This window comes from Chrysoperla carnea, chromosome 4, assembly GCF_905475395.1.
Source record: "Chrysoperla carnea chromosome 4, inChrCarn1.1, whole genome shotgun sequence".
NCBI lineage: Eukaryota > Metazoa > Arthropoda > Insecta > Neuroptera > Chrysopidae > Chrysoperla > Chrysoperla carnea.
The window spans coordinates 15,134,910-15,157,084 of NC_058340.1; the positions used below are offsets into that span (position 1 = coordinate 15,134,910).

The window sequence follows — 22,175 nt, forward strand, 5'->3', positions numbered from 1 at the left end:
ACTATTTGCAAAAAACCGTAACAAGAGAACAATCTTGATTTTGAACACGAATAACTTTTTTCTGTCAATTGTAGCGTGTACTTTGACTAAATCTATTGTGAAGATAAAACATAGACAAGTCCAACGGCACAAAAATCATAAAATTTTATTGAATAGCAAAAAAAATTATTTTTCAAAATGGCGACGAAAGGTTTAATTTTGCGAATGTGCAAAACCAGATTTAAAGTCTCCTAATAACCCCCTATCGAATGAATGAATAAAAAAATATAGTGGCACAAACTTTTGGGTCTATATTACCTTTTTGGGTGTACCCTCTTCGATTTTCGTAAATGCACTGGGCTTTAAAATCCTCCAAACATATAGAACAAAATTTAAAACAAAAGAAAATTAAAATTAATTTATAAAGAATTTAAATAATACAGTTCATTTTGTGCCACCTTGTAATAAACCTGCCAGATAATTTTATTGTTAATAGTGGCAATTAGTTTACACACTTTTGAATGTTCAATAAAATTTCATTATTTTTCTATGATCCCGTGTGGTGTAGTAATTAAAAAAACATATATTTACAAAATTTTACAAATTAGAATTAAAAATAGTAATAATTCAAAACCAAAAATTTTGGTCAAAATGTTAATTTGTACATTTATTAAAAATTCACAAATACCAATTTATTTGTGTTTTCGAAATTATGTTAATTTAGTTAATAGAAAAAGATAAAAAGCTTTAAATAATATTATTCGATATTACTGGACGTATTAATATATTAAGATCGATAATTAACTTTTTATTTTGTATTTGTGAATAAAAAAATGAAAAATATTAAAAAACATGTCATGTAAATCATTGGATTGCTAAATAAAAATTAATAAATAAAAATAAATACTCATTAATCATATGAACGTTTTTTTTCTTCTAATTTATAATATCCTTGTATGAAATAAACAAAAATTCGGCGTTTAACTATTGTAGTTCGAGCTTCAGGTCTTTACGGTTAGCCGTAATCAAAATTTTAGATTTTGAGCTTTTATTTGAGCTGATCATTTTATGAACACATTTTATTCTATCTAAGTATTTTCACAGATGATACTAGTAATTTAGGAACTTAAAGTGGAGAAAAATTCTTATAGGATATTCAAAAAAAATAATTATTTGCTTTTTAGATAAATAAAATTTATTGTCTATGTTTTACCGGATTTCAACAATTTAAATCGTAAATCGAATGCCGGACATTTGTCAGGATCTAAGTTACGTAAAGCTTCTGCATAAATTGCTTCAATACGTGATGGATCTTTCTGTATTAAATGTTGTGCATAGTTAATCCAACAATCCACTTCCGTTTTTCCATACATTTTACAGGCAAATCCTAAAATGCCTTGTACAACTTCTTGATTTGGATTCTCATTTAATAATTCGTATTCTAACATTTTGTTATGACACTCCATTGTGAGACCTTCTTTTGTAAAACTTAAATATGCTTTACGCGCAGCTGGTAAACCTTTTTCTACTACTAACCAATCAAGATAATTTAATTGTAACGCTTCAACAACTTCTTTTGGTTGATTGACCACGCCGTTTAAATATATATGACGTATTGTTTCAATTAATGATTCGTGATCGCTCATTCGATGATTCGTATAATAACGAATCTTTTGTTGCCATAACGGTAATGCCTTTTCTTCTAATGCTTGGATACCTAAAAAAATCAAATATTTAATGTACGGATAGCCTCAGAGCCTATTTAGAAAGAAAGGGCCTACTTTTAAAGTTAAAGGGTTAGGGGCAGTCAGAGGCACGAAAAAACAAATATTTTTACTAATTGATGGAAAGTGGGGATGAAAATAAAATATTTTCAAGTATACCCAAGTGGGATAAAACTGTAACCTCTATGCAAGGGGATATGAGGAGAGGATGAAAGTGGGGATGTTGCCCAGCAATGCGGGTAGTTCACAGCTAGTTTCTAATATAAACAACACTCACCCTTAGCAAATATTTCTTCTAATTTATCGCGATGATTTCGATCCGAATATAATAACATATATTCACACCATAATTTTTCAGACTTTGGTAAATATTGCGTTGCCCATCGAAGTATATCCTCCTTTTCAGATGCTGGCATTAATTCAATGAACTTTAAAATATGATACTCTTCCATGAAGAGTACACCCTTAGCTTGTGACAATTGAAAAGCATCTTTTAAGAATTTTAATCGTATACTATCATCAAACTTGTCATTAATATTTAACGTCGTTAAGAAATAAATCCACATACGTGGTGTGGGTAACAAATTCGTACCCTCCTTATAAACTAATATACAATTTTCTAATTGAGATCTCTCATTCATTGGCGATGAATTATAAACAAAATTATTATGTAACGAATCATAATGCTTTCCTTCTAGTTCACGTAAAGCTAACATATGCCAGAAATCTTCTAATCGACATAATTTCTGTTTCATTAATGTAATAATTTCATTTTGAAATTCCGCCGTTACTGAACCGTATTGCCCAGCTAAATCTAATAGTGAAAAAATGAAATCTGTATTTTTTTCATTTGATAAATAATTTAAAATTGTATTTAAAACAGATTTTGCTCGTATAAAATTTTTCACTTTTGATGGACTATTTTTTTCGATTTCTAGTTCTAAATAAAACATTTCGAGGAATATTAATTCACTTTTACAATTATAATGTAATCCTCGATGTAAATGTTTACGAGCATTTTCATATGATTTCTGTTCCGTAAACCATCTTCCGGTTATTTGCCAGACTTCCTCGGATTTAGGATGAAGTGCGCAAAGATTTTGTAAGCATACAGTTATTCTTAATTGATATTCTTCTAATGGCGACGATTGTAATATACGCATACGATCTCCGTGAGCTATTAAATTATTATAAACTTTAATGATGCGTTTAACTACATCCAGTTCGATATCATATTGACGATCGATTATACCGGATTTAGTGCGACGATTTTGTATATCTTCTAATAATTTTAATTCAAATTCAATTGCATTGAAAATCGATAGTCCATCACAGCGTTGGCAAAATATTATAAAATCATACTCTTTGCGCTTTTCTTTTATTAATCTAAAAAACAATTTCTAATATTAGTTTCATCACTATAAATCAAATAAATTTTAGTTTTTAAATAAATAAATTTGCAAAAATGATGAATAGGAATTGAAACATAAATTACGCTATAAATATTAAATTTAGCGATAAATGTTCTGATGATAAATTAAATTTTATTTCCTTTATAAATTGCATATTTCGCTTGCATATTATACAAATTTCAATCAATAAATTCCTAAAACTAAAAACTTAGAGAAGCTACAACTTAATTAGCAAAGCTACAACTTGACCACCCACTATACAGTATTTTCCTGCTGCTCACTATTTTGAGACAGCCTGTATTTTTTAATTTTTAGAAAATCAGTACCCTGGGGTTAATTTCCATGACTGCCTATGACTGAAGCTGATTAGATTACAGAAACTGAGAAACAACAAATTCCATGGTTTCTGAGAACTTGATGAAACCTACTACCTAATATTAAATAAGAACTATAGGTTGAGTCAAAAATTAAGTAAATTTACATTACTATGTTTTAAGAATATTGAGGATTATAAAATTTTCATTTCAAAAACAACTAACCTCGCTTCTGCAATAGAAAATAATTTTATTTTTACTAATGAATCCAAATCGGGATCCGGCTCCATAATATTAAACTACACTTTAGCTATTCGTTTTACTTAAAACAAACAAATCACTTAAGTGTTTTATCTACTTAATTTAAAATTTCTTAATCAAGTTTGACAAAACCTTAAAATATAATAAAAATATTGTTATTCATTTTTTTATAAATAGTGTTTGTTTAGAATGATTGCTGCTTTTGTTTATCATATTATTTATTTATTAAAGAAAAGTTTTCTAACTATTTATATTATTCGAATATGAGTATCTGACAACCAACTATATTTTATTTTTTGGTTCTATGCATGGAGGTTATATTGTCCCCAAAATATGGACAAAATAAGTGAGGCGCTGGGATCGCTAAGTTATCTCCTTAAAAGTGGGCTGTTGTGCGCTAATTTCAAATGATCTATCAACGTTTAATATACGTGTATATAATATCATTCAAAGGAAAAAAAAGCAAATAATGAAATTATTATTAATTATTATTATTATTTACTAATGAATAAATTATCTATTCTACTTTATAAATTCATCTATACTACTTTATAAATTTGAATGGTACTAACTTCATCTACTTGTACTCATAAACAGCTAGGCAGATACTACTTACCGACGACAACGCGGCTGGTGGCTGAAAAATGAACTATAAATTCTACAAATTTTCAGGGACAGACGCGCTAATGCTTTAGCGCGTAGCGATCGTTCTCCTTCTCTCTAACCTCCATGGTTCTATGTATGGAATGTAGAGATAAGGAACACAATCTTCTCATATGGCTGTGTGAATCAAAAAGTGTCCACAAAATAGCATTAAATAAAGGGGCTAAAATGGCGCTCGTGTAGTGGAGTGGGTAAATTTGCAAGGAGCATTTTAAGAAGGGTAACTTAACTGCAAATTTAATCTCTGTGGAAAATCAATGCCATCTTAATTTAATACAGTTTTAGGGTCAAATTTTTAACACAGAGATTGTATCCCTTATCTCTACAATTCCATAGTTCTATGACTTACTTCTAGAGACAGCAGAACTTCGGAATACATGCTCGCGCATCGGATATCTTTATATATAAATCATTTACTTTAGAGTATACATAGAGTCATAGACTAAGCATCGCCTATCTTTTCATACAATGAGAAGCGTGCCAACATCTGAGGTAATTGCTTAGAAAATTAAATATAAATAAAAAGTAATTAAAATATTCAAAAAAATTTATTCATTAAATATAACAATTAAGAACTGCTACAGCAGGGCACCATATTCATTTCAAGTATAATCATTTCATTAATTAAATAACGGCTAATAAGAACATCAAAATACAAACAATTCTCAATTTTCTAATTTTAAAAATTTATTAGGATAAAATCGAAGGCCTTCAATTGAATCATCACGACAAGCTTCACCATATTTTTCTGTAATTAACAATCTTTGCTTCGCTAATAAAACCGATATTCCCAAGGATTGTGCTAATTCTTCTGCTGTAAGACTTTGTATTTCCAGCTAAAAAAAATTTAAAAAATTGTATATTCTACTTATGTAAAATGAACAATAAATTAAAAGTGTGATCTTGTATTCGGCTAACATCAAACAACACACATAACGAACATAGGCTACCCAAATAGGTTTATCATTCTCATTTTGCAAAATGAAATAATTTCATTCGTTTTAAATTGATTGGGTTGAGTTTGTCGACTATAGAGGAGTCGGAGGTATTATCGTAAACTAAATATAAAAGTTCAAGTTAGAATTTTACATTTATTTTCTGTAATAGTGTCCCATTTTTGAACGCAAAGGCTAAAAACTTCAGAATCCAACCAACTCCTCTACATTCGACAAACTCGACTCAACCAACTCTTAATTGAGGTTATTGTGAACCTACAGTATTGTAGAAAAAGTTTTTATTTATTGCACAGTACACACATAAAAACCAAATAAATACTTTGTAATGAAGTAATGAGTTATTTTTGGATTTACAATACCACGCAACTACAAAAATATATATAATATTGTGTGCAATTAACATTCATTATTTCATTATTATTTTCATTGCGTTGTTAGCATCACATAACGCTAGCAACGCAACTTTGAGTATTGAGTTGCGGTGTAAGTTACAGAGCACCTAATTTCTCACTTTGGTACCTAAATTTGGCATTTTTTAAATGCGATTTCCGTACTATGCGTCGCTGGCGTAACAGTTTTAAAAAATGTATCTAGGTACAAATAGATAAATACTTAAAATATAGATACTATACATACAACACTGTTCAGAATTATTATTAAAAAGAAAGGATTTTTCAAACGCTTAGCAGGTTGATAAATATATTTAAAGGTTATAAAAAAGATTGATAATTTGCATATTTTTCTTAAAAATAAAAATATATGTGTTTGGATCTCAACTAATACTAAATACAGTATGGAATGATGAAAACTTACAGCTTCAGATGTAGCCTTGACAATACTAGCATCATTATTTGATTGTAATTGAATGACTTTAACGCCAGATTCAAATTCATGTAAGCGTATCGGTTGATTTAAGGGCTCTAATAATCGACAAGCATTTAACAAATCTTCCGGTGACAATAATTCTAAGCCACGAGCACGATTAACACGACAATACACATCTGCCAGAGCCATCATACCACCAACTTCTCTAACTTGCTCTGTTAAAAATGTTGATATTTGACGTGCTAAATTTTTATGATATTGATCTTCATTTTTATATTCGCCTCGTGTAACTGGATCTTCAATACCTAAGCCCATTAAATACGATTTAAATCGTATTGTTTCATCTTCTGTGATATCTCCTTGTCGTTCACGAATCTTATTTGATATATTTCGTGATAATTGCACCATATCCTTAGCCATTGTCATCAATTTGCTTAAATCTTGAAATGCTATTGAAATATTTTTATCAGTTTCTTCCTGTTTCTTTTGAATACTACGTTCGATACCAACTATTCCTGTTCGTGTTTTTATTGCCGGCTTAGCAACCACTTCTGGTAAAATTTCCCATCTTCTTTCTTGTATTGCACGATTTAAAAGCGCAGTAAAATCATTGATTAATCCATCTTTGAATGAGAGTTTAATAAAATTGTTTGTACTTATAGCAGATGGACCAGGATGTTTTCCTAAAATTTCAAATTATTCTTATAAACATAGAAAAGAGTGGAAAGTGGAAAAGCCCATGTATTGGAATAAAATGACAAGTCAAACTTTTGTTTTCAAATTCAATTTTTTTATTCAATACGTTTAAGTTGACAATCAATATGTATTTTAAGTGAAATGTGTCTAAATTTAACTCCAACGCTAAATTTTTTTTAGGGATTTCATGGTGTCTCTAAATATCTGTAACGGTCTACCAGGTAAAGTGCAGCGTAACATAAGCTTATTTAATTAAACATACCCAGTACAAGTTGCTTCATGTAGGAGTTAATTTCCAATTAATTTAACACAGAGCAGGCGATTTTGACAAAATTTGGTTAACTTTTTAATATCAATTTATTGGCATGAAATATGGGAGGTTTTAGAAATTAAATAGAACCAAAAGATTTCAAGTGTAAAAAAATTGAATATGAAAAATTTTAAAATTAAATTACCTGGTAATGGCTCGGATAAATGTAAAATGATTTTATGAGATCGGCTAAAACTGAAACTTCCAGGAACTTCATCTTCAATGAATATGACATAGTTTAAAGCTAACGATAAGCAAGTAGAACCACGAGGAACATCACCAGAACGGCTCCAAAGTATTCGATGTGATGTTAAACTAACTTCCCCGTGTTCAAAAGTAGTCTTCACATAATTTGAAATATAAAAGTATTCAGTTTAAAATAAATGTGCTTAAATCTTACATAAATACTGTAAAACTTACTTTCTCATCGCCATCATAAATTTTTACATTTCTTTCACGACAAATTAACTCTTCGTTGTTTTGTAAACGCGACTCGACATATTCAAAACGATCCATTAGATACACAATTTGTTTTTACCTGCTGCTCAGCTGCTGTACATACTTATTTAACTATTTCCATTTCTTATATTTGTCACTTTGACATATGTCAAACTATTGCGCGTTTACGAGGGAAATTTAAAAGTTATTTTGCACAATTTTATATTCAACAATCATTCATTATAAATATTTCTTTATTATGACGATCTTAGGAAAAATAACCCAAGTGAAACTTATTGCACTTGGAAGAAGATTACTTACGGTGATGTGATTTCCAAGCTCATTTATAAATCAATTCATTTTTTTAACTATAATAAAAGGTATCCAGATGAAATTTTTTAATAAAACAGTTATTCCTCATAAAATAACAAACAACTTTTATTTGAAACATTTTTCAAAAGACTAATTAACAAAATAAATAAATAAAACAGAAAAGTTGGAAGGTGACTAGATATCGATTGCAACAACAAGTTCATAAAGATTTTTCTTTCGATTTCTATCGAATTTATGGAAAAAAAATCTTTTACATGAGTTTGTTACGACGAACGCCCTACCCGTTTATACAGAAATAAGGAATACAATCGTTCTTTATCTTTCTCAGCTGTTCGACGAACTAACAATGACTTTTTCAGATATTGATAATAGTGAAGGTTGGATTCGAAATCCATTTGTGAAAATGAAACATTTCAAGCTACTTTGTCTTTAATTGATTTTTAAGCAGTTAGCGGTAAATTACCTTTTCCTTCCGAATCAACATACTTACGTGAGAGTGGATTTTCACATGGTCATGATAAAAACTAAATACAAACATCGACTTGCTTCTGAAATGTAAATTATAAAAAGAATACCATAGAGCTGCAAAGTCGCCGACTATTCGCCGACCAAACAGTTGGTTGCTGTAGAGAGAGACAGATAATATAGGCACATATAGCTGTCTTCGTCTCTCTTATACGTGTTATAACCATAATAGTAGCCATCTATTTGAAATAAAATAGATTATATGTTCTCTTATTTTTTGTTTTTTATAGCATGGAGAAATCTTTATTATACCCTTGTCAACTTCAATCGCCATTACCACCTATAGTTTCTTGAAATAGACCTTTTCATCGATTTGCTTTTGTTTCGGACAGTTGTCAAAACATTATTCAACCTAAGAAAGTTAAATATATGTTATCTTTTTCAAGCAGCGCTTTTTGACAAGGATAGAAAATATAAGATATGTCTTCACTTGATTGAAAACAGTCCAAAACAAAAAAGAATCATTTTGTAAATGAAAAGCCCTATTGAAATGTGAAAGAGTTTAAAAAAAAACAAACATATAAATTAATTTATAAATGAGAATTCAGTCAGCGACACTGTTATTAACGATTACTTATCGCTCATGAATCAATATTTAAGTTGAATCAATCTGTGATTTTAAATTTCTTTGAATACGTCCCTTATTATATTTTGTTGTTGTCACGCTACTGTAGTTTATTGTCAAAAACAGATGGTTTAATTTGGTTACTATGGTAACACAAATATTTGTAAGCAATTTTAGAGTTAAAATAATTTATAACAGAAAGAGAATATGAATGAAAGATTATTGCAACATAAAAAGCGATTTAATACTAAACAAAATAGAGAAGATGGATTAATATTACAATTACATCATGTAGTCGACAATGATGATATTAAAAATGTACATCATATTAAATTTATTCATGCTGATTTTGATTATAATAGCAATCAGCTGAGTGCATGCGATCTTCAACAAAATATTTTTATTGTTAATTTTCATTTTAATCAATATTGGCTCATTCCAAATGAAAAATCTCATATGGCAATGTTTGTACCGTCAAAAAGGGATTTAATATTAAGTGCACTTAAGACTGGTGATTTACATTTTATACAAACTGAAAATGGTGAACGTGTTGGAATTTTAGAAGGGCATACAAAACCTGTTAAATATATTTCATTCTCGAATGATTGTTGTTGTTTAACTGCATCCGAACAACAAGCTATCATATGGAATTTAAGATCGAATACTCAAATTCATCATTTACAACTTGAAAATAGAACAACGGCTTTTAAACATGTATGTACACATACAATACATTTAGTTTTTAAATTATTTGTAGCGTGAGAAAAAAAACCGTTTATCATCTTGGTACGAACTACGCGTCAGCCTGTTTATCTGTTTCCCGGCCAGATCGCACCACCCAAATCAAGCTTTAACATACTATTAAATATGCTTGGAGGGCACCCCCGCTTGGACGATTATTATATTCGTGACGCCCGATTTGACAACTGATTCTTACAAATTTAGTTAAAATAAAACAAAATTAAAGGATACAATTTTTTAAATTTCGCCTTGCTTTCGGGTTATTAAAATTGATTTATCTTTTATTTCATCTATTTTCCATTTCTTTTTACGTTCTGAAAACCGTCATTTTGTTTTATCACACTGTGTTAATTTCGCTTTAATTTTTTCTGATAGAAAAATAAAATTGATTAAACATTTTGTAAGGTGAATTAGGGATTACTAAATTTCACACTTTAGGCTTCGATTACTCGAAAACCAAGCAGAAAAACGAAAATTTTTACATTCATTTTCGCTCTTTATTAGGCTATAAATGGGCAAATTTCACCTTAAAATCCTAGCACCACGAATATTGTAATCTTACATTAAACCAACGATAGAATCTAGATACAGAGAACAATAGACATAATTTGTAATTAGCAAAATGGTTGAAAAAACTGCAAAATTTTGCTTAGGAATATGGCAATTTTCCGCATTTATAAGTTTTGTCAATCTCAAACATCAATTCGATTCCAATGGTCGATTTAGTTATTTTAAGTTTCGCATTAAACAACATACTATTTTGAAATTGAGAAGGAAGTTCTTGAACACCCCAAATATAAAATTAGAAAATTAACTGAAAATATGATAATTTTTGACCGTAGATTTGTTTTGTACCCGTTTCATTTAATATTTTCGCCTGTTACAACGACGATGTCATACATGTTTGGAAAAATAATACCTTTAAAACAATACAAGATATTCATCCGTCAACGTGGAAAGGAAGGAATGTTAATTCAATTGCATTTACAAGGTAACAAAAAAAAATTATATTTGTAAAAACTAACTGACTTTAGTCGGTTATATGAAGTTTGTTTTATAATTTTACTTTTACTTTTAAAAAAAATTTCGCTAATTTTTAAAACTGCCTACGGCCGCAAACATTCTTAATCCGCCTCTGGTCTCAATATGCTAGAATATGGCGTTAGGTTGATTTTCGTGAAAAATATGAAAAGTGATTTTTTAGGGCGAAAATTATTTTTTCAGGGGTAAATTGTATATAAATATATTTCTAGCTGTTAAGACCTTTCTATGTTATGAAAGAATAAAATTTTGTTCAGGACTGATTCTTAAGCTTACCGTTTTTATTATGAGCTTTAGATCATGCTATAACTAAGTATACGATCGACTTTTGCCAGACTTATACCATGTGAATTGATGGTATTTAAAAATTTTTTTGCATCAATATATTACAGAAATGGTCGAGCACTAGTTATAGGAGGTAGAATGCCATATTTGGTTGTATTTTCAATAGATACATGGACTATAGATAGAATTATTCATTTACCAACTGAAATTAATGGTGTACGTCAAATATTATTCATACCACAATTATTTGATGGTGGCTCAAATAGAATTTTAGGTGTACTCTCATTAAAAAATACATTACATTTTTTTGATATGGAAGATAATAAATTTTTAAATCAAACACAATCAAATGAGACCTACACTTGTATAAATAAATTTTATTGTTCACCCGATGCAAAGTATTTAGCATGCATTCTTAATACTGGAGAATTGAATGTTTATTTATCGAAACTTACTAAAATTATTGATTTACCATTGTGTAAAAAGAAAGAAAAATATTCATCAAAATCAAAAAATATAACTAAATTAAAAGCTGTTAAAATTAAAAAAGTATGTATTATTTTTTATATTTAATTAAGAATAGTAAAAAATAACACAGGTCTGCGACTAAAAAACTGCATAGGATTTTTTTACATTTTCTTATAGATTTTGAACTCCCAAAAACAGAAAAACTATTCAAAACATTCTATCATATAGGTTTTCATAGATATTAGCAAAAACATTAACTAGACTTAAAGTAGTATTATATAGTATTTTATAGTAATATTATATAAAACAAGTCTTAAAGTAGTATTATTACAATGAAAATAAGTTAGCTTCGCTTCCAATGGGTTATTCTGTGCATATGGAAGAAAACTAACTATAATTTGGCCATTACCCTGTAAAGAATCAAATATCAGGACCATCAATGGATGGTTTTTGGGGACTTCAAAATACGATAATCTCTCCATGTCAAATTGGGATTGATGAAACAATTTGTAAAATCACTGCAAAAGGATGGAGACCCTTTTAAATATCTATGTACAAAATTCCCGAAGCTGTCAGAAGCAAAGTTGAAAGAGGGAGTTTTCACTGGCCCCGACATAAGAAAGCTTTTAACTGACACCCTCTTTGTGGAAAGTATGATTGAGAAGAAAAAAGAAGCTTGGGTATCTTTCAAGGATGTAGTGCGAAAGTTTTTGGGAAATACTAAGGATCCTGACTACAAAACCATTGTTCAACTTGCAGCATACGAAGCTCAAGGCTTCAAGATAAGCCTGAAGGTCCATTTTTTACACGCCTACTTATAATTTTTTTCCTGAAAACCTGGGAGCTTACAATGAAGAACAGGGTGACGGTTTCACCAGGATGTCCGCGATATCGAGAGACGGTACCAAGGAAGATGGGATGTCACTATGCTTGCAGGCTACTGTATAATTTTTAATAAACGAGTGCTTTTACCAATTTTTGTGTTTGAATTGGCAAAAAAACCTTACGTGATAGGAAAAAATGGCCATCACTTCTGAAATCAGCGCAATCTAAAACATATAATTTAGTAAATGCATCTCATGCAGCTGACAAAAAAATTTTTTTTTTCAGACCTGTGTAATTGATTTAGTTAGTACTAGCGTAATTAGGAGATTACAAAGGCCAATATTATTTTGATGGACTTATCCTAAATTTTTTTAATGTAACTAGAAACGTATTTTTTGAACAATTTTAAATCAAAGAATATCTGTGATTTTCTCACCTGACCCTGAAAATCAACTCCAATGTCTCACCTGTGTCTGTCTGTGAAATCGTAGCTTCTAACTGATAAACCGATTTTAATTTTTTAAAAGTAATTTAATTAATAAGAGTGTTCTTAATTATGTTTCAAGAAAATCGGTTCAGTTTGGATAGAGCTACAAGGAAAAAACCTCATTTTTCGGGGTGTTTTGTAAATGTCATTTGTTAAAAATTATTTGCAACAAAAAGAAAATGATATATTTTCGTTGTTTTTTGGTACGCCAAGCGTAGGTATAATATTTTTTTGTGTAACGGGTGATTTTTTACTGTAAATTTTCCAGCATGTAATTAATTGAGGCATGTATTGTATTTTAAAGAAGTTACTTATTCATTAACTGCCAAGAAAAAAATAATTTAGCCGCTCAAAACTCCATAGTTTTTGCACAGCATGTTGTTTTTTCCAAATGATTCTTAGTATAACATCCTTCATGGGGAGTACCAAACCAACAGACACACTATATAATAAAAAAATCGCCTAGACAATTTTTTGCACATACTTGTTGAAATGGATGAGAAAAGATTTAAAATCAAAATAATTTTTTAAACTATAGATGATTCATTCTGTCTTTTTTTTACTTTTTAGATAGATAATGGCTTAGAAATAAATCGTCTTATTGATGTTCTAAAACAATTTGGTGAATATCCAGCTGATTATCGTACTCTTATTTGGAAGATTATTTTAAAAATACCTGAAAATCAAACAGAATTTACAAGTTTGGTGTCAAGGGGATATCATCCAGCTTTCAGAAACCTTGAAGCAAAATATCCTTTAGAAAGTCATCTATCTATAATGAATTTAAAACGTATACTATCCGTTTTAGCCAATTGGTGCCCATTGTTCAGTCAAGTGGAAAATTTTCCTTTATTTGTATTTCCATTTGTAAGAGTCTTTCATAATGATCCGCTTATTAATTTCGAAGTGGTTCTAACAATAATTAGTAAGTTGTTAATTTTTAGAAATGGGTCATTATACTCAAATGTTTTTGAAATAGAGTTACTAGTTGCTAAATAAATAAGGGGCATTGGAAATTGATGAGACATATTTTAGTTATACCATTACATTCTGGTCGTATACCGGAAATATAAACAATATTTGTATGGTGTTTTCAAATTTTCGTGACCCGGACACCCGTAAACAATACAAATGATTGTTTCATAATTAAATTAATTACACATGGACGCCGCTTTCCAAAACCCTTTGTATAATTATTGCGCGTCCATTCGTTCTCGATAAGTAATAATAAACATCCGGGTGCTTCACGAATTTCTTTTGTTAATTCATATATTTTCGAGGTAATATTGGTATCAATCAACGGCGCATCTTCAAAAATAGTGCGTTGGTTCTATCAATATTATCGAAGTAATCAATAAAAATCAATAATTGCTAATACTGGGCAGTTCGATAATCAATAACGCAGTTGTGCAGACGTCATTGCAGCCACATTTTGCAAAGGGGTTTGGAATGCGGCGTCCATGCATTTTAATTATGAAACCATAAATTTTATAGATTACGGGTGCCCGGGTCACGGGATTTTTTTTCAGGGGTCTTATATTCCTTTTACACCTTATTATATTATATTCCTTTTACACCTTATTAGCTACCCATACAGCGTTGCCAACTCTATAAATTTTAGGTAGGTCCATAATATTATGTTTCTTTGTTTATTATCGACGCTTATATCGCTCTTTTATTAATTAAACATTTACTGAAGACCAAACCTAAATTGTTTAATCAAAATATGAGGTCTAGTTTTGGAATAGGCCGATTGAAACCGACAAAAGGCCACAAAAGGATTTCGCAGAAAAAAAAGAAAGATAAGACCTATCAACTTTTAACCAAAATTTACTGAAAACTATCAACTTTTTTAAATCATATCTACCACCTAGACAGATTTTGGGTTGTCAACGCTGTAGCCATGTACCGGGATTTCGTTAGGTTATTTCAATAAAAAATTGCAACTTCAAGTTTTTTTATTTATTTTAAGGCATATTTCAAAAACATTCGATTACTTTCTCCTCTCCAATCATTTAAGAGCGAATTGCTATAATAACTTCTTTTTTTTCAAGTGAATTGGTGTCAATATTGGTTCGAATATTTTCCATTTCCACCATTAAATTTAACTTCCATGATCGAAAACATATTAGCCGATCAAGATCCATTACTTTTAAAACATTTAAACGATTATGGTGTAAGTTCCGTGTTGTATGGTTGGTCATTATTAGAAACAGCATTTTCAGAAATAATGACTCGATCCGAATGGCTACAATTTTGGGATCATGTTATTAGCAACGACACATCATTTTTAACAATTGCCACTGCCGCTTATAATATTTATAAACGTTCAACAATTATGTCTTTTAAATGTTATGAACAATTTGAATATTTTTATCACAATCAGAATACAATTAATATGAATACATTTATCAAACAATGCTATCAATTATTTCATAAAATTGATCACGATATACATCCTGCGAAATATTTTCAAGAATTTCAACCATTACAAAAAGATAGTTATCCATCTTTTACATGCTATCCAAAGCAAATGATTGATTATCAAACAGAGAATATTAATAAGATGCGTGAGCAAGAAATGCAATTAGAGAATGAAGAATTTGAAATTATTGAAAAAAAAGCTGCACAATTAGCGAAACTTAAGCAACAAATCCGAGAGAATGAAAATGATATTCGAATGAAAAGTAAGTTTTTATTATACCATGTATATATGAAATATAGACCCAAGTTTGTAACGCTTAAAAATATTGATGCTATCAATTAAATTTTGGTATTGGTGTTCATAAGATCACCTAATTAATCCATTTCCGGTTGTCTGTTCGTCTGTCTGTCAACATGATAACTCAAAAACAAAAAAAGATATCAAGCTGAAATTTTTATACCGTGCTCAGGGCATAAAAGAGAGGTTTAGTTCGTAAATGAGCAATATAGGTATTAAATTGGGGCTCCGTAGGACCCATCTTGTAAACCGTTAGAGATAGAACAAAAGTTTAAATGTTCCTTATAAAAAAATAAACAACTTTCGTTTAAAACATTTTATCGTAAACATCATTGTTTACCCGTGAGAGCGCAAATGAGGCGCAAATTATATAGTATTATATGGGAATATCGGTAATGTGTGTGTGGCTATCTAAGAGTGGCTATCTTTCTTTACTTACATGACGTAAAAAAACAAACGATTGCGTAATCAACACTGTCTATACATGATATTTCAACAATTACCTCAGTCAATTGTTTGTTTTCACTTGTTTATAATATAATTTCTCACTTTTCGTAATTTCCGTTAATAATAATTTTATATAAATGAATATTAACAAAAATTTCTATTCGATCAAAAATTGAAAACGTTAGAAGCCTTAGAACTTCTTATGATATGAATATAATTTTGAAATTATATGCCTCAGTAGCGAGGCCTGATCTAGCTATTTAGCCGCTCTAAGCAAAAATTATATTTGCCGCCCTTTCCACTCATACCATATACAGGGTGCTTTTTTAAGTTGACATATGCTTGAAACTCGATATATAAATTTAACCAAAGAAAATGCTTCATACGAAAAATATTAGTTTCAATGGGATACATCTTATACCGGCATCGAATTCGATCTACGTTTTCAGGTTCAGTTAAAACTTCACTGTGATTCATAACTGACAAACATTAGGTGAACGCTTTAAATTAGAAAGTTGTTCTTTATAAATACACAAACCTTTTTTTGTAAACCGAATAGTTTAGACAGTAATTGATAGCAAAAATCTACCTTTTTATGCGTTTGATTATGAAATAGCAATTTTCATTCCAAAAAACAATTTTGAGTAAATCTTTTCAGTTCGTTTTTGCCTAAACTGTACCGTTTGTGGAAAAATATTTGGAAAAAAAGTTACTTTTTTAATCAATTATTATTATTGATTATTGAGTGAGAGTAAAGATACTCATATAACTTTGTGTGTAAGAGTGGCTACCTTCTTTACTTACATGACGTAAAAAAACAAATTTTTTTTCACTTGTTTTTTAATCTTATTGAATATTGTTTTACTAACCAATGACTGAGGTATTAGTAATTTTTTAAATTCATTTTTACAGATTTACAACAAACGTATAAACAATCATTAGAAGAGGAACAAAATCGATTAACTGAACGTCATTGTAAATTAAATAAATTAAAACAGGAATTGCATGAACGAGAAATAGCAATATTGAATGAAACCAAGCAACGATTAATGGAACAGAATGTGGAAGAACGAAGTTCATTCCTAGACCGTACTATTGATCAAATGGATAGAACTCGTTACTTTAATGAAATGCATGATAAAAGTATTGAACAACAAACAATTCAACGTAATCAAGAATTGTTTAAACAACGAGAATATTTAAAACATTTGTTGAGTATTAAATTCGATGAATATCAAACTTTATGGCCAGAACATACCGCTATTCAGCAACAGCAAGAACAAATATCTAAATCGTTTGATGAGGTACTTATTAAATCAAATACAAACTTGTATGGAAAAATTAATTTCCATATTATGGGGTCTCGGCTATACGAGTGTATTTCAATTTTGTTCATTAACGCCCTTAAAACGAAGTAACGTAAATATATAGACCTTAAAGGCATATACTTTTATTTGTTCCCCAGTGTCCTTAAAGCGAAGTTAAGGAAAAATATTATTATTTCAGAGGTTTTTGTCTTAAGAAATAAACGAGTTCAAACAATTTGGTGGCTTTAAAGAAGGGAAGGGATCTGAAATAATATCAAAATATTTTTAAATGCATAAAAAAATTGTTAATTATGTAAAAATAAAAAAAATGTTAAAAAATATTTTCCTAGACAGGCAAAGTGACAAAAAATGTCACGTTTTATTACTTACTGAAGGTAGCACTGGACTGCCGAATGTCCTTAAACAAGCTTGACGAACAAATGATAGTAAACCTGGTATGGGTACCTGGTATGAGTACCAGTAGTAGCCAATCTTAGATATTGGGAGGAACGTACTTGTGGTACTACAAGACATATATGGTCTGAGTATGATTGTAGGCATTCCGAAGATCTTATATCACTTTCAAGGACCACTATTAGCAAAAACACTGGCTAGGCGGCAGGCACGTTTAACGCCTGGACCTGGCAGTGTATCATTATTCAGGAGGAGGGAGAAACAATATCTCATCTTTTCTGTAACTACCCAGCTCTTGCCACGAGGAGGTGAACTCATTTGAGTCAGCTTTTCTTTGGCGATCATTTCGACCTGAAGTTCGTTGACGACATAGCACTCTTGCTGTTCTTAAACAGCTCCAAATGGTTCATGGATTAGTGGCCGGTAATGAGCCAACTCTTTTTCGGTATCACAACGGATCCTATGATCTAAGTGTGTAACCCCTCCCCCCCAGGACAGCTACTCTAACCTAACCTAATATATTACTTACTGCTTAAATTTGTGACATTTTTAGATTTTGGACACAACAAAAGAAGATCGTTATTTGCATCAACTGAAATTAGCGGATAGAATTACAATACTCGATAATACCCTTCAACAAGTTGAATTATCTTTAGCTAGAGAAATGGCATCACGACAAAATCTACTAATATCAAATCATTCAAAAGTAAAAAATTCTGAATTAGAATTAATTACAAACAAATTAGAAAATGATGTGGCAAGTTTATTAGAAAAGTTAGCTGAACATAGAATACATGAAACACAAACACGTTTAAAGGAAATATCATTAAGTGCAAAGGACCGTGAACAACGAAATTTAGATAATATTACTTTTATTAACAAAGATTTATCATCAATACAAAGTACTGATTATTCTACGGAATCTACAAGCTCTGATACAAATACTAATAGTTACCCTGATAAAGTTCATTGACGATGATTTTTTTGTACATTTTATACTAAAGACGTGTAAAACTATGTTTATTTATAGCTCAAATTATATGAATTATTTATAATTTTATATTAAAAAAAAAAAACAAAAAAAAAAAAAATTCTATTAAAATACTTTATAAATATCATTTATATATTATTTATCAACCTTAACATACAGGGTGGACTATTTACTCATAAGTGAGAAAATATCGTAGGGTAACTAAAACAAACAACACTTTTTCAAAATAAAAATCGGGCATCTGTTAGACACCATGATTTTCACTTTGACCTTTGAGGTCATTTAAAATTCAGCTCAGGTTCGTTACTGATAAGAGTTAGAAGAAACTTCAAAATAGAAAGTAGTAAATATCTTTTGCACAAAACATTTTTTCTTAAATCGAATAAATTAGGCACTAGAAACCTAGAACCTTCAAACATCATTTACGTAGGCAATTTTTAAAAAATGGTTACCAATAAACTTAATATCAAAAATAGCTATTTATTTTTCTAGCAACTTTACAGGAACAAAATTTGAAAATGACCCAAATACTTACTGCATATTCTCGAATTTTCAACTTGTTTGTAAAGGTGATAAAACTACTAAGCTTGATTTAAGTTTTATAGGAGCTATTTGTAATTGTTATTGGTTTACTTTATTTCTTTTTGACTCGACTGTCAAGTAGTTATCATTTTTGTGCTTATCTTGTATGATTGTTGTAAATTTCTTTATTACTTCGTATCTTCCAAACGGCTCCATGAATTTCATCAGTTAGGGTATCGTTATATTTGTCTTAAAAACCCAAGTGCCATTAGATAGGTGTTTGGAAAAAAAAATACAAAATGTAACCCTGAGAAGTCTATAATAAAATAAATAATTAAATAAATCCGACTGCGTTAAATAAAATCTGAAACGAAATAATCAAGCCCTAATAGTTTAGGTAGCGATTTTAACAGTCGGGGCCCATTAAATCTAAACCCACTCAAATCTTCCCAATCTTTAGTAGATACGCGTAATATGGGTAATAAGCTAATAATTTTTCACTGGTCTGCTGGGATTAAGCTTCATTTTTAGTAAATCTTAAAGAATAGCATATGGTATTTATAAGGATAAATTAATGGGTCGATTGGGATGTAAAAAAAACACAAGCTTTATATTTTATAATTTGTATATTGCGTATGACAATATAACATTCTATCAAGAAGATGAATATATTCCAAAGTTTTATATCACAGAATTTGTTATATAATACCTACTATCCAATACCAAAACATGCATTGAATAAATGTAAATATATCAATATGGTTATAGGAGTAATGTTTTAGGATCAGTAAACACTGTGCGAAAAATTAATTTATGTAAGTGGAAACAAACACGAAAGAAGTAATATTTAGATTGGAACAAATTGATAATTAGAATAAACCATGGCATAAAAAAAGCCTATTTGAAAGTCAGCATTACGATTGATTTGTAATCCAAATAATATTTTATGAAGTTAATAAGGTTGTATTAATCTAATATTAACCAAAAATATCAAGATAGTTTTTTTTCTTCGCGATAATTCACTGATCAACAATCTTTAATTTTATTAGAATAGATTCAGGGAGTCACTGAAAATTAAATATCAAAAATTTGAATTTACTCAAATCCCTTGTTGTATAAACTAGGCAGCAACAAGAACATAAGGGGTTATATCCAGTTAGAACATATACGTATATTAAAGATTATTCTCTGAAAATTTCAAGTTAATCCAATAAATATTCACGAAGATAAACGCTTAAAAAAAATTTTAACTGAGTGTAAACGTCTTTTGAAACTTTAAACGTATTTTTCTCGAAACAGCATTTTCAAAGACGGTGAGCAAGATTTCTCCGAAACGGCTTAGCCGATCGGCTTCGCATTTATACGCAATCTTCTTAGATAGTTTCCCCAGGTAATGATCGAAGGAATAAGATTTCTAAATTTTAGACCACTTTAAAGTTGGAAATTTTATGAAGAATTTTGAATTTTTTTTTTTTTTTTTTTGAAAACCGCCATTTTGCCTTAAATCATAATTTTGACTATTTCTTCCATCAATACCTGTATTAATGTATCGACTAAAGAAATTTTCTGGAGTTTTTCATTTTGGATAATCCAAATCAGAGGCGGTGAGCACCAGCCAAACACCTTTTTTTGGAGGACCTACAGGAGATCGCCTACTAGAGCAGTACCATATCAAATATTTGAAATCGGACAGCGGGAAAATTAAAATTAAAGAAATGTCCTATATGTATACGTTTTTCATATTTATGTACAATAAATGGTCTTCTCAAAAAACACTCATCAAAAACGTTTTTTTTTTGCGCTCGCTACAGAATATAACCCCTTAATCCGGTTGTTTTTTATGCCTTATACTTATTAAGTGTCTAAACCTCATATTCACCATTAAATTCTTTGTGATGAATTTCGAGTCAATGTATAAAACGCTGTTTTTTTTGTTAGTTTTTCGTTTATCTTTGTAATAAAAATTTTTAATTTGCTTTCAATTCAATTCGTTTTAAATTCTTCTTGAATATACGGTTTACCGTTGAATTGTTGATCGGAGAAAAATAAAGTGCATAAATGTTTACAAATCCCAATATAGTGTTGTTTAGTTAAATATTTTTAATGATTTCTTTAAGATATTTTTCACTACAAGTCTTTGAAAATAATTAATATATATTTATGTTACATTATCATAGCTGCCAAAAAATAATAATCAAATTCTTTAAACTTGTATCAAACAAATTAGTTTTTAATTTTATTTATTAGAAGATGTAAAACACTTGATTAGAAAATTTACATTTTACAGGGTGCTTTATATTAGAATTTACTAATTTATATAAATAATTAACATGTTCACCACTTGTAATAATAATAAGTACTATTTAGATTATTGAATTATTATTTGTTTTTGCAATCTGCAATATTCTATCAGATATCTCGACATTAGCTATTAGTGCATTGGTTAATAAATCAGCGTTATTTTGAAACTAACTTTTTCGATTAAAACAATCTCTTTTTGTACGAATTCCTTCGAAGGTTAACAATTTTCGATCATTAGGAAAATTGAATGCGAACAAAGTGTTAATTACTATTCAAGACATCGTAGTCAATCAGGCATTTATTTTTATACGTGGAAAAATTATGTTAACTTTAAATGTAGCATGTTATATATTTTTAGTTTCGATTATTTAAGTTGTTCGGCCTAGCGATTTTCTTGGTTCATTGTTAATTTCAATCAGTACAATATATTAATCCCATCATAACGCTATTGAGCTAAAAATATTATCTTGAGTATATCGGGAAAAATTGATTTTATAATTGATTACTCTAAATATTCTAAACTTTTCCGAGTGTAAAAGTTCCACGCAAATACATTGAACACATTATTTTCTAAATGTATGAAATATAGCAATGAGAATTATCGTAGGCCAGAGTGATGCACC

The 22,175-nt window shown here is 29.5% G+C and overlaps 3 protein-coding genes across 3 annotated transcripts; 1 reads left to right on the plus strand and 2 right to left on the minus strand.

Moving 5' to 3' along the window:
- Nucleotides 1-1,162: 1,162 nt before the first annotated feature.
- LOC123297943 lies at nt 1,163-3,785 on the minus strand. The gene is made up of 3 exons (XM_044879781.1): nt 3,655-3,785; nt 1,981-3,089; nt 1,163-1,696 (listed from the first exon to the last, which is right to left on the minus strand). The coding sequence occupies exons 1-3, from the start codon at nt 3,717-3,719 to the stop codon at nt 1,182-1,184; spliced, it is 1,689 nt and encodes a 562-aa protein (XP_044735716.1). The 5' UTR covers nt 3,720-3,785; the 3' UTR covers nt 1,163-1,181.
- Nucleotides 3,786-4,879: 1,094 nt separating this feature from the next.
- On the minus strand, nt 4,880-7,741 carry LOC123297929 (vacuolar protein-sorting-associated protein 36). The gene is made up of 4 exons (XM_044879765.1): nt 7,561-7,741; nt 7,286-7,481; nt 6,123-6,817; nt 4,880-5,189 (listed from the first exon to the last, which is right to left on the minus strand). Exons 1-4 carry the CDS (start codon nt 7,654-7,656, stop codon nt 5,019-5,021), a joined length of 1,158 nt encoding a protein of 385 aa, XP_044735700.1. The 5' UTR covers nt 7,657-7,741; the 3' UTR covers nt 4,880-5,018.
- A 1,650-nt stretch (nt 7,742-9,391) lies between these two features.
- Nucleotides 9,392-18,739, plus strand: LOC123297877 (TBC1 domain family member 31). The gene is made up of 8 exons (XM_044879687.1): nt 9,392-9,715; nt 10,585-10,733; nt 11,176-11,344; nt 11,597-11,617; nt 13,419-13,773; nt 14,903-15,535; nt 16,930-17,321; nt 18,292-18,739. Exons 1-8 carry the CDS (start codon nt 9,458-9,460, stop codon nt 18,709-18,711), a joined length of 2,397 nt encoding a protein of 798 aa, XP_044735622.1. The 5' UTR covers nt 9,392-9,457; the 3' UTR covers nt 18,712-18,739.
- Nucleotides 18,740-22,175: the final 3,436 nt, after the last annotated feature.

Excerpts from the sequence above, each read along its gene's own strand:
- LOC123297943 (XM_044879781.1), bottom strand. The coding sequence starts at position 3,719 with ATGGAGCCGGATCCCGATTTGGATTCATTAGTAAAAATAAAATTATTT. Across the intron at positions 3,090-3,654 it reads TTTTCTATTGCAGAAGCGAG|ATTAATAAAAGAAAAGCGCA; the intron begins GTTAGTTGTTTT and ends ATTGTTTTTTAG. Across the intron at positions 1,697-1,980 it reads AGAAGAAATATTTGCTAAGG|GTATCCAAGCATTAGAAGAA; the intron begins GTGAGTGTTGTT and ends TGATTTTTTTAG.
- LOC123297929 (XM_044879765.1), bottom strand. The coding sequence starts at position 7,656 with ATGGATCGTTTTGAATATGTCGAGTCGCGTTTACAAAACAACGAAGAG. Across the intron at positions 6,818-7,285 it reads TTTATCCGAGCCATTACCAG|GAAAACATCCTGGTCCATCT; the intron begins GTAATTTAATTT and ends TTGAAATTTTAG. Across the intron at positions 5,190-6,122 it reads TCAAGGCTACATCTGAAGCT|CTGGAAATACAAAGTCTTAC; the intron begins GTAAGTTTTCAT and ends AATTTTTTTTAG.
- LOC123297877 (XM_044879687.1), top strand. The coding sequence starts at position 9,458 with ATGGCAATGTTTGTACCGTCAAAAAGGGATTTAATATTAAGTGCACTT. Across the intron at positions 11,345-11,596 it reads GCTCAAATAGAATTTTAGGT|AAAGCTGTTAAAATTAAAAA; the intron begins GTACTCTCATTA and ends ATAACTAAATTA. Across the intron at positions 11,618-13,418 it reads AAGCTGTTAAAATTAAAAAA|ATAGATAATGGCTTAGAAAT; the intron begins GTATGTATTATT and ends TTTACTTTTTAG.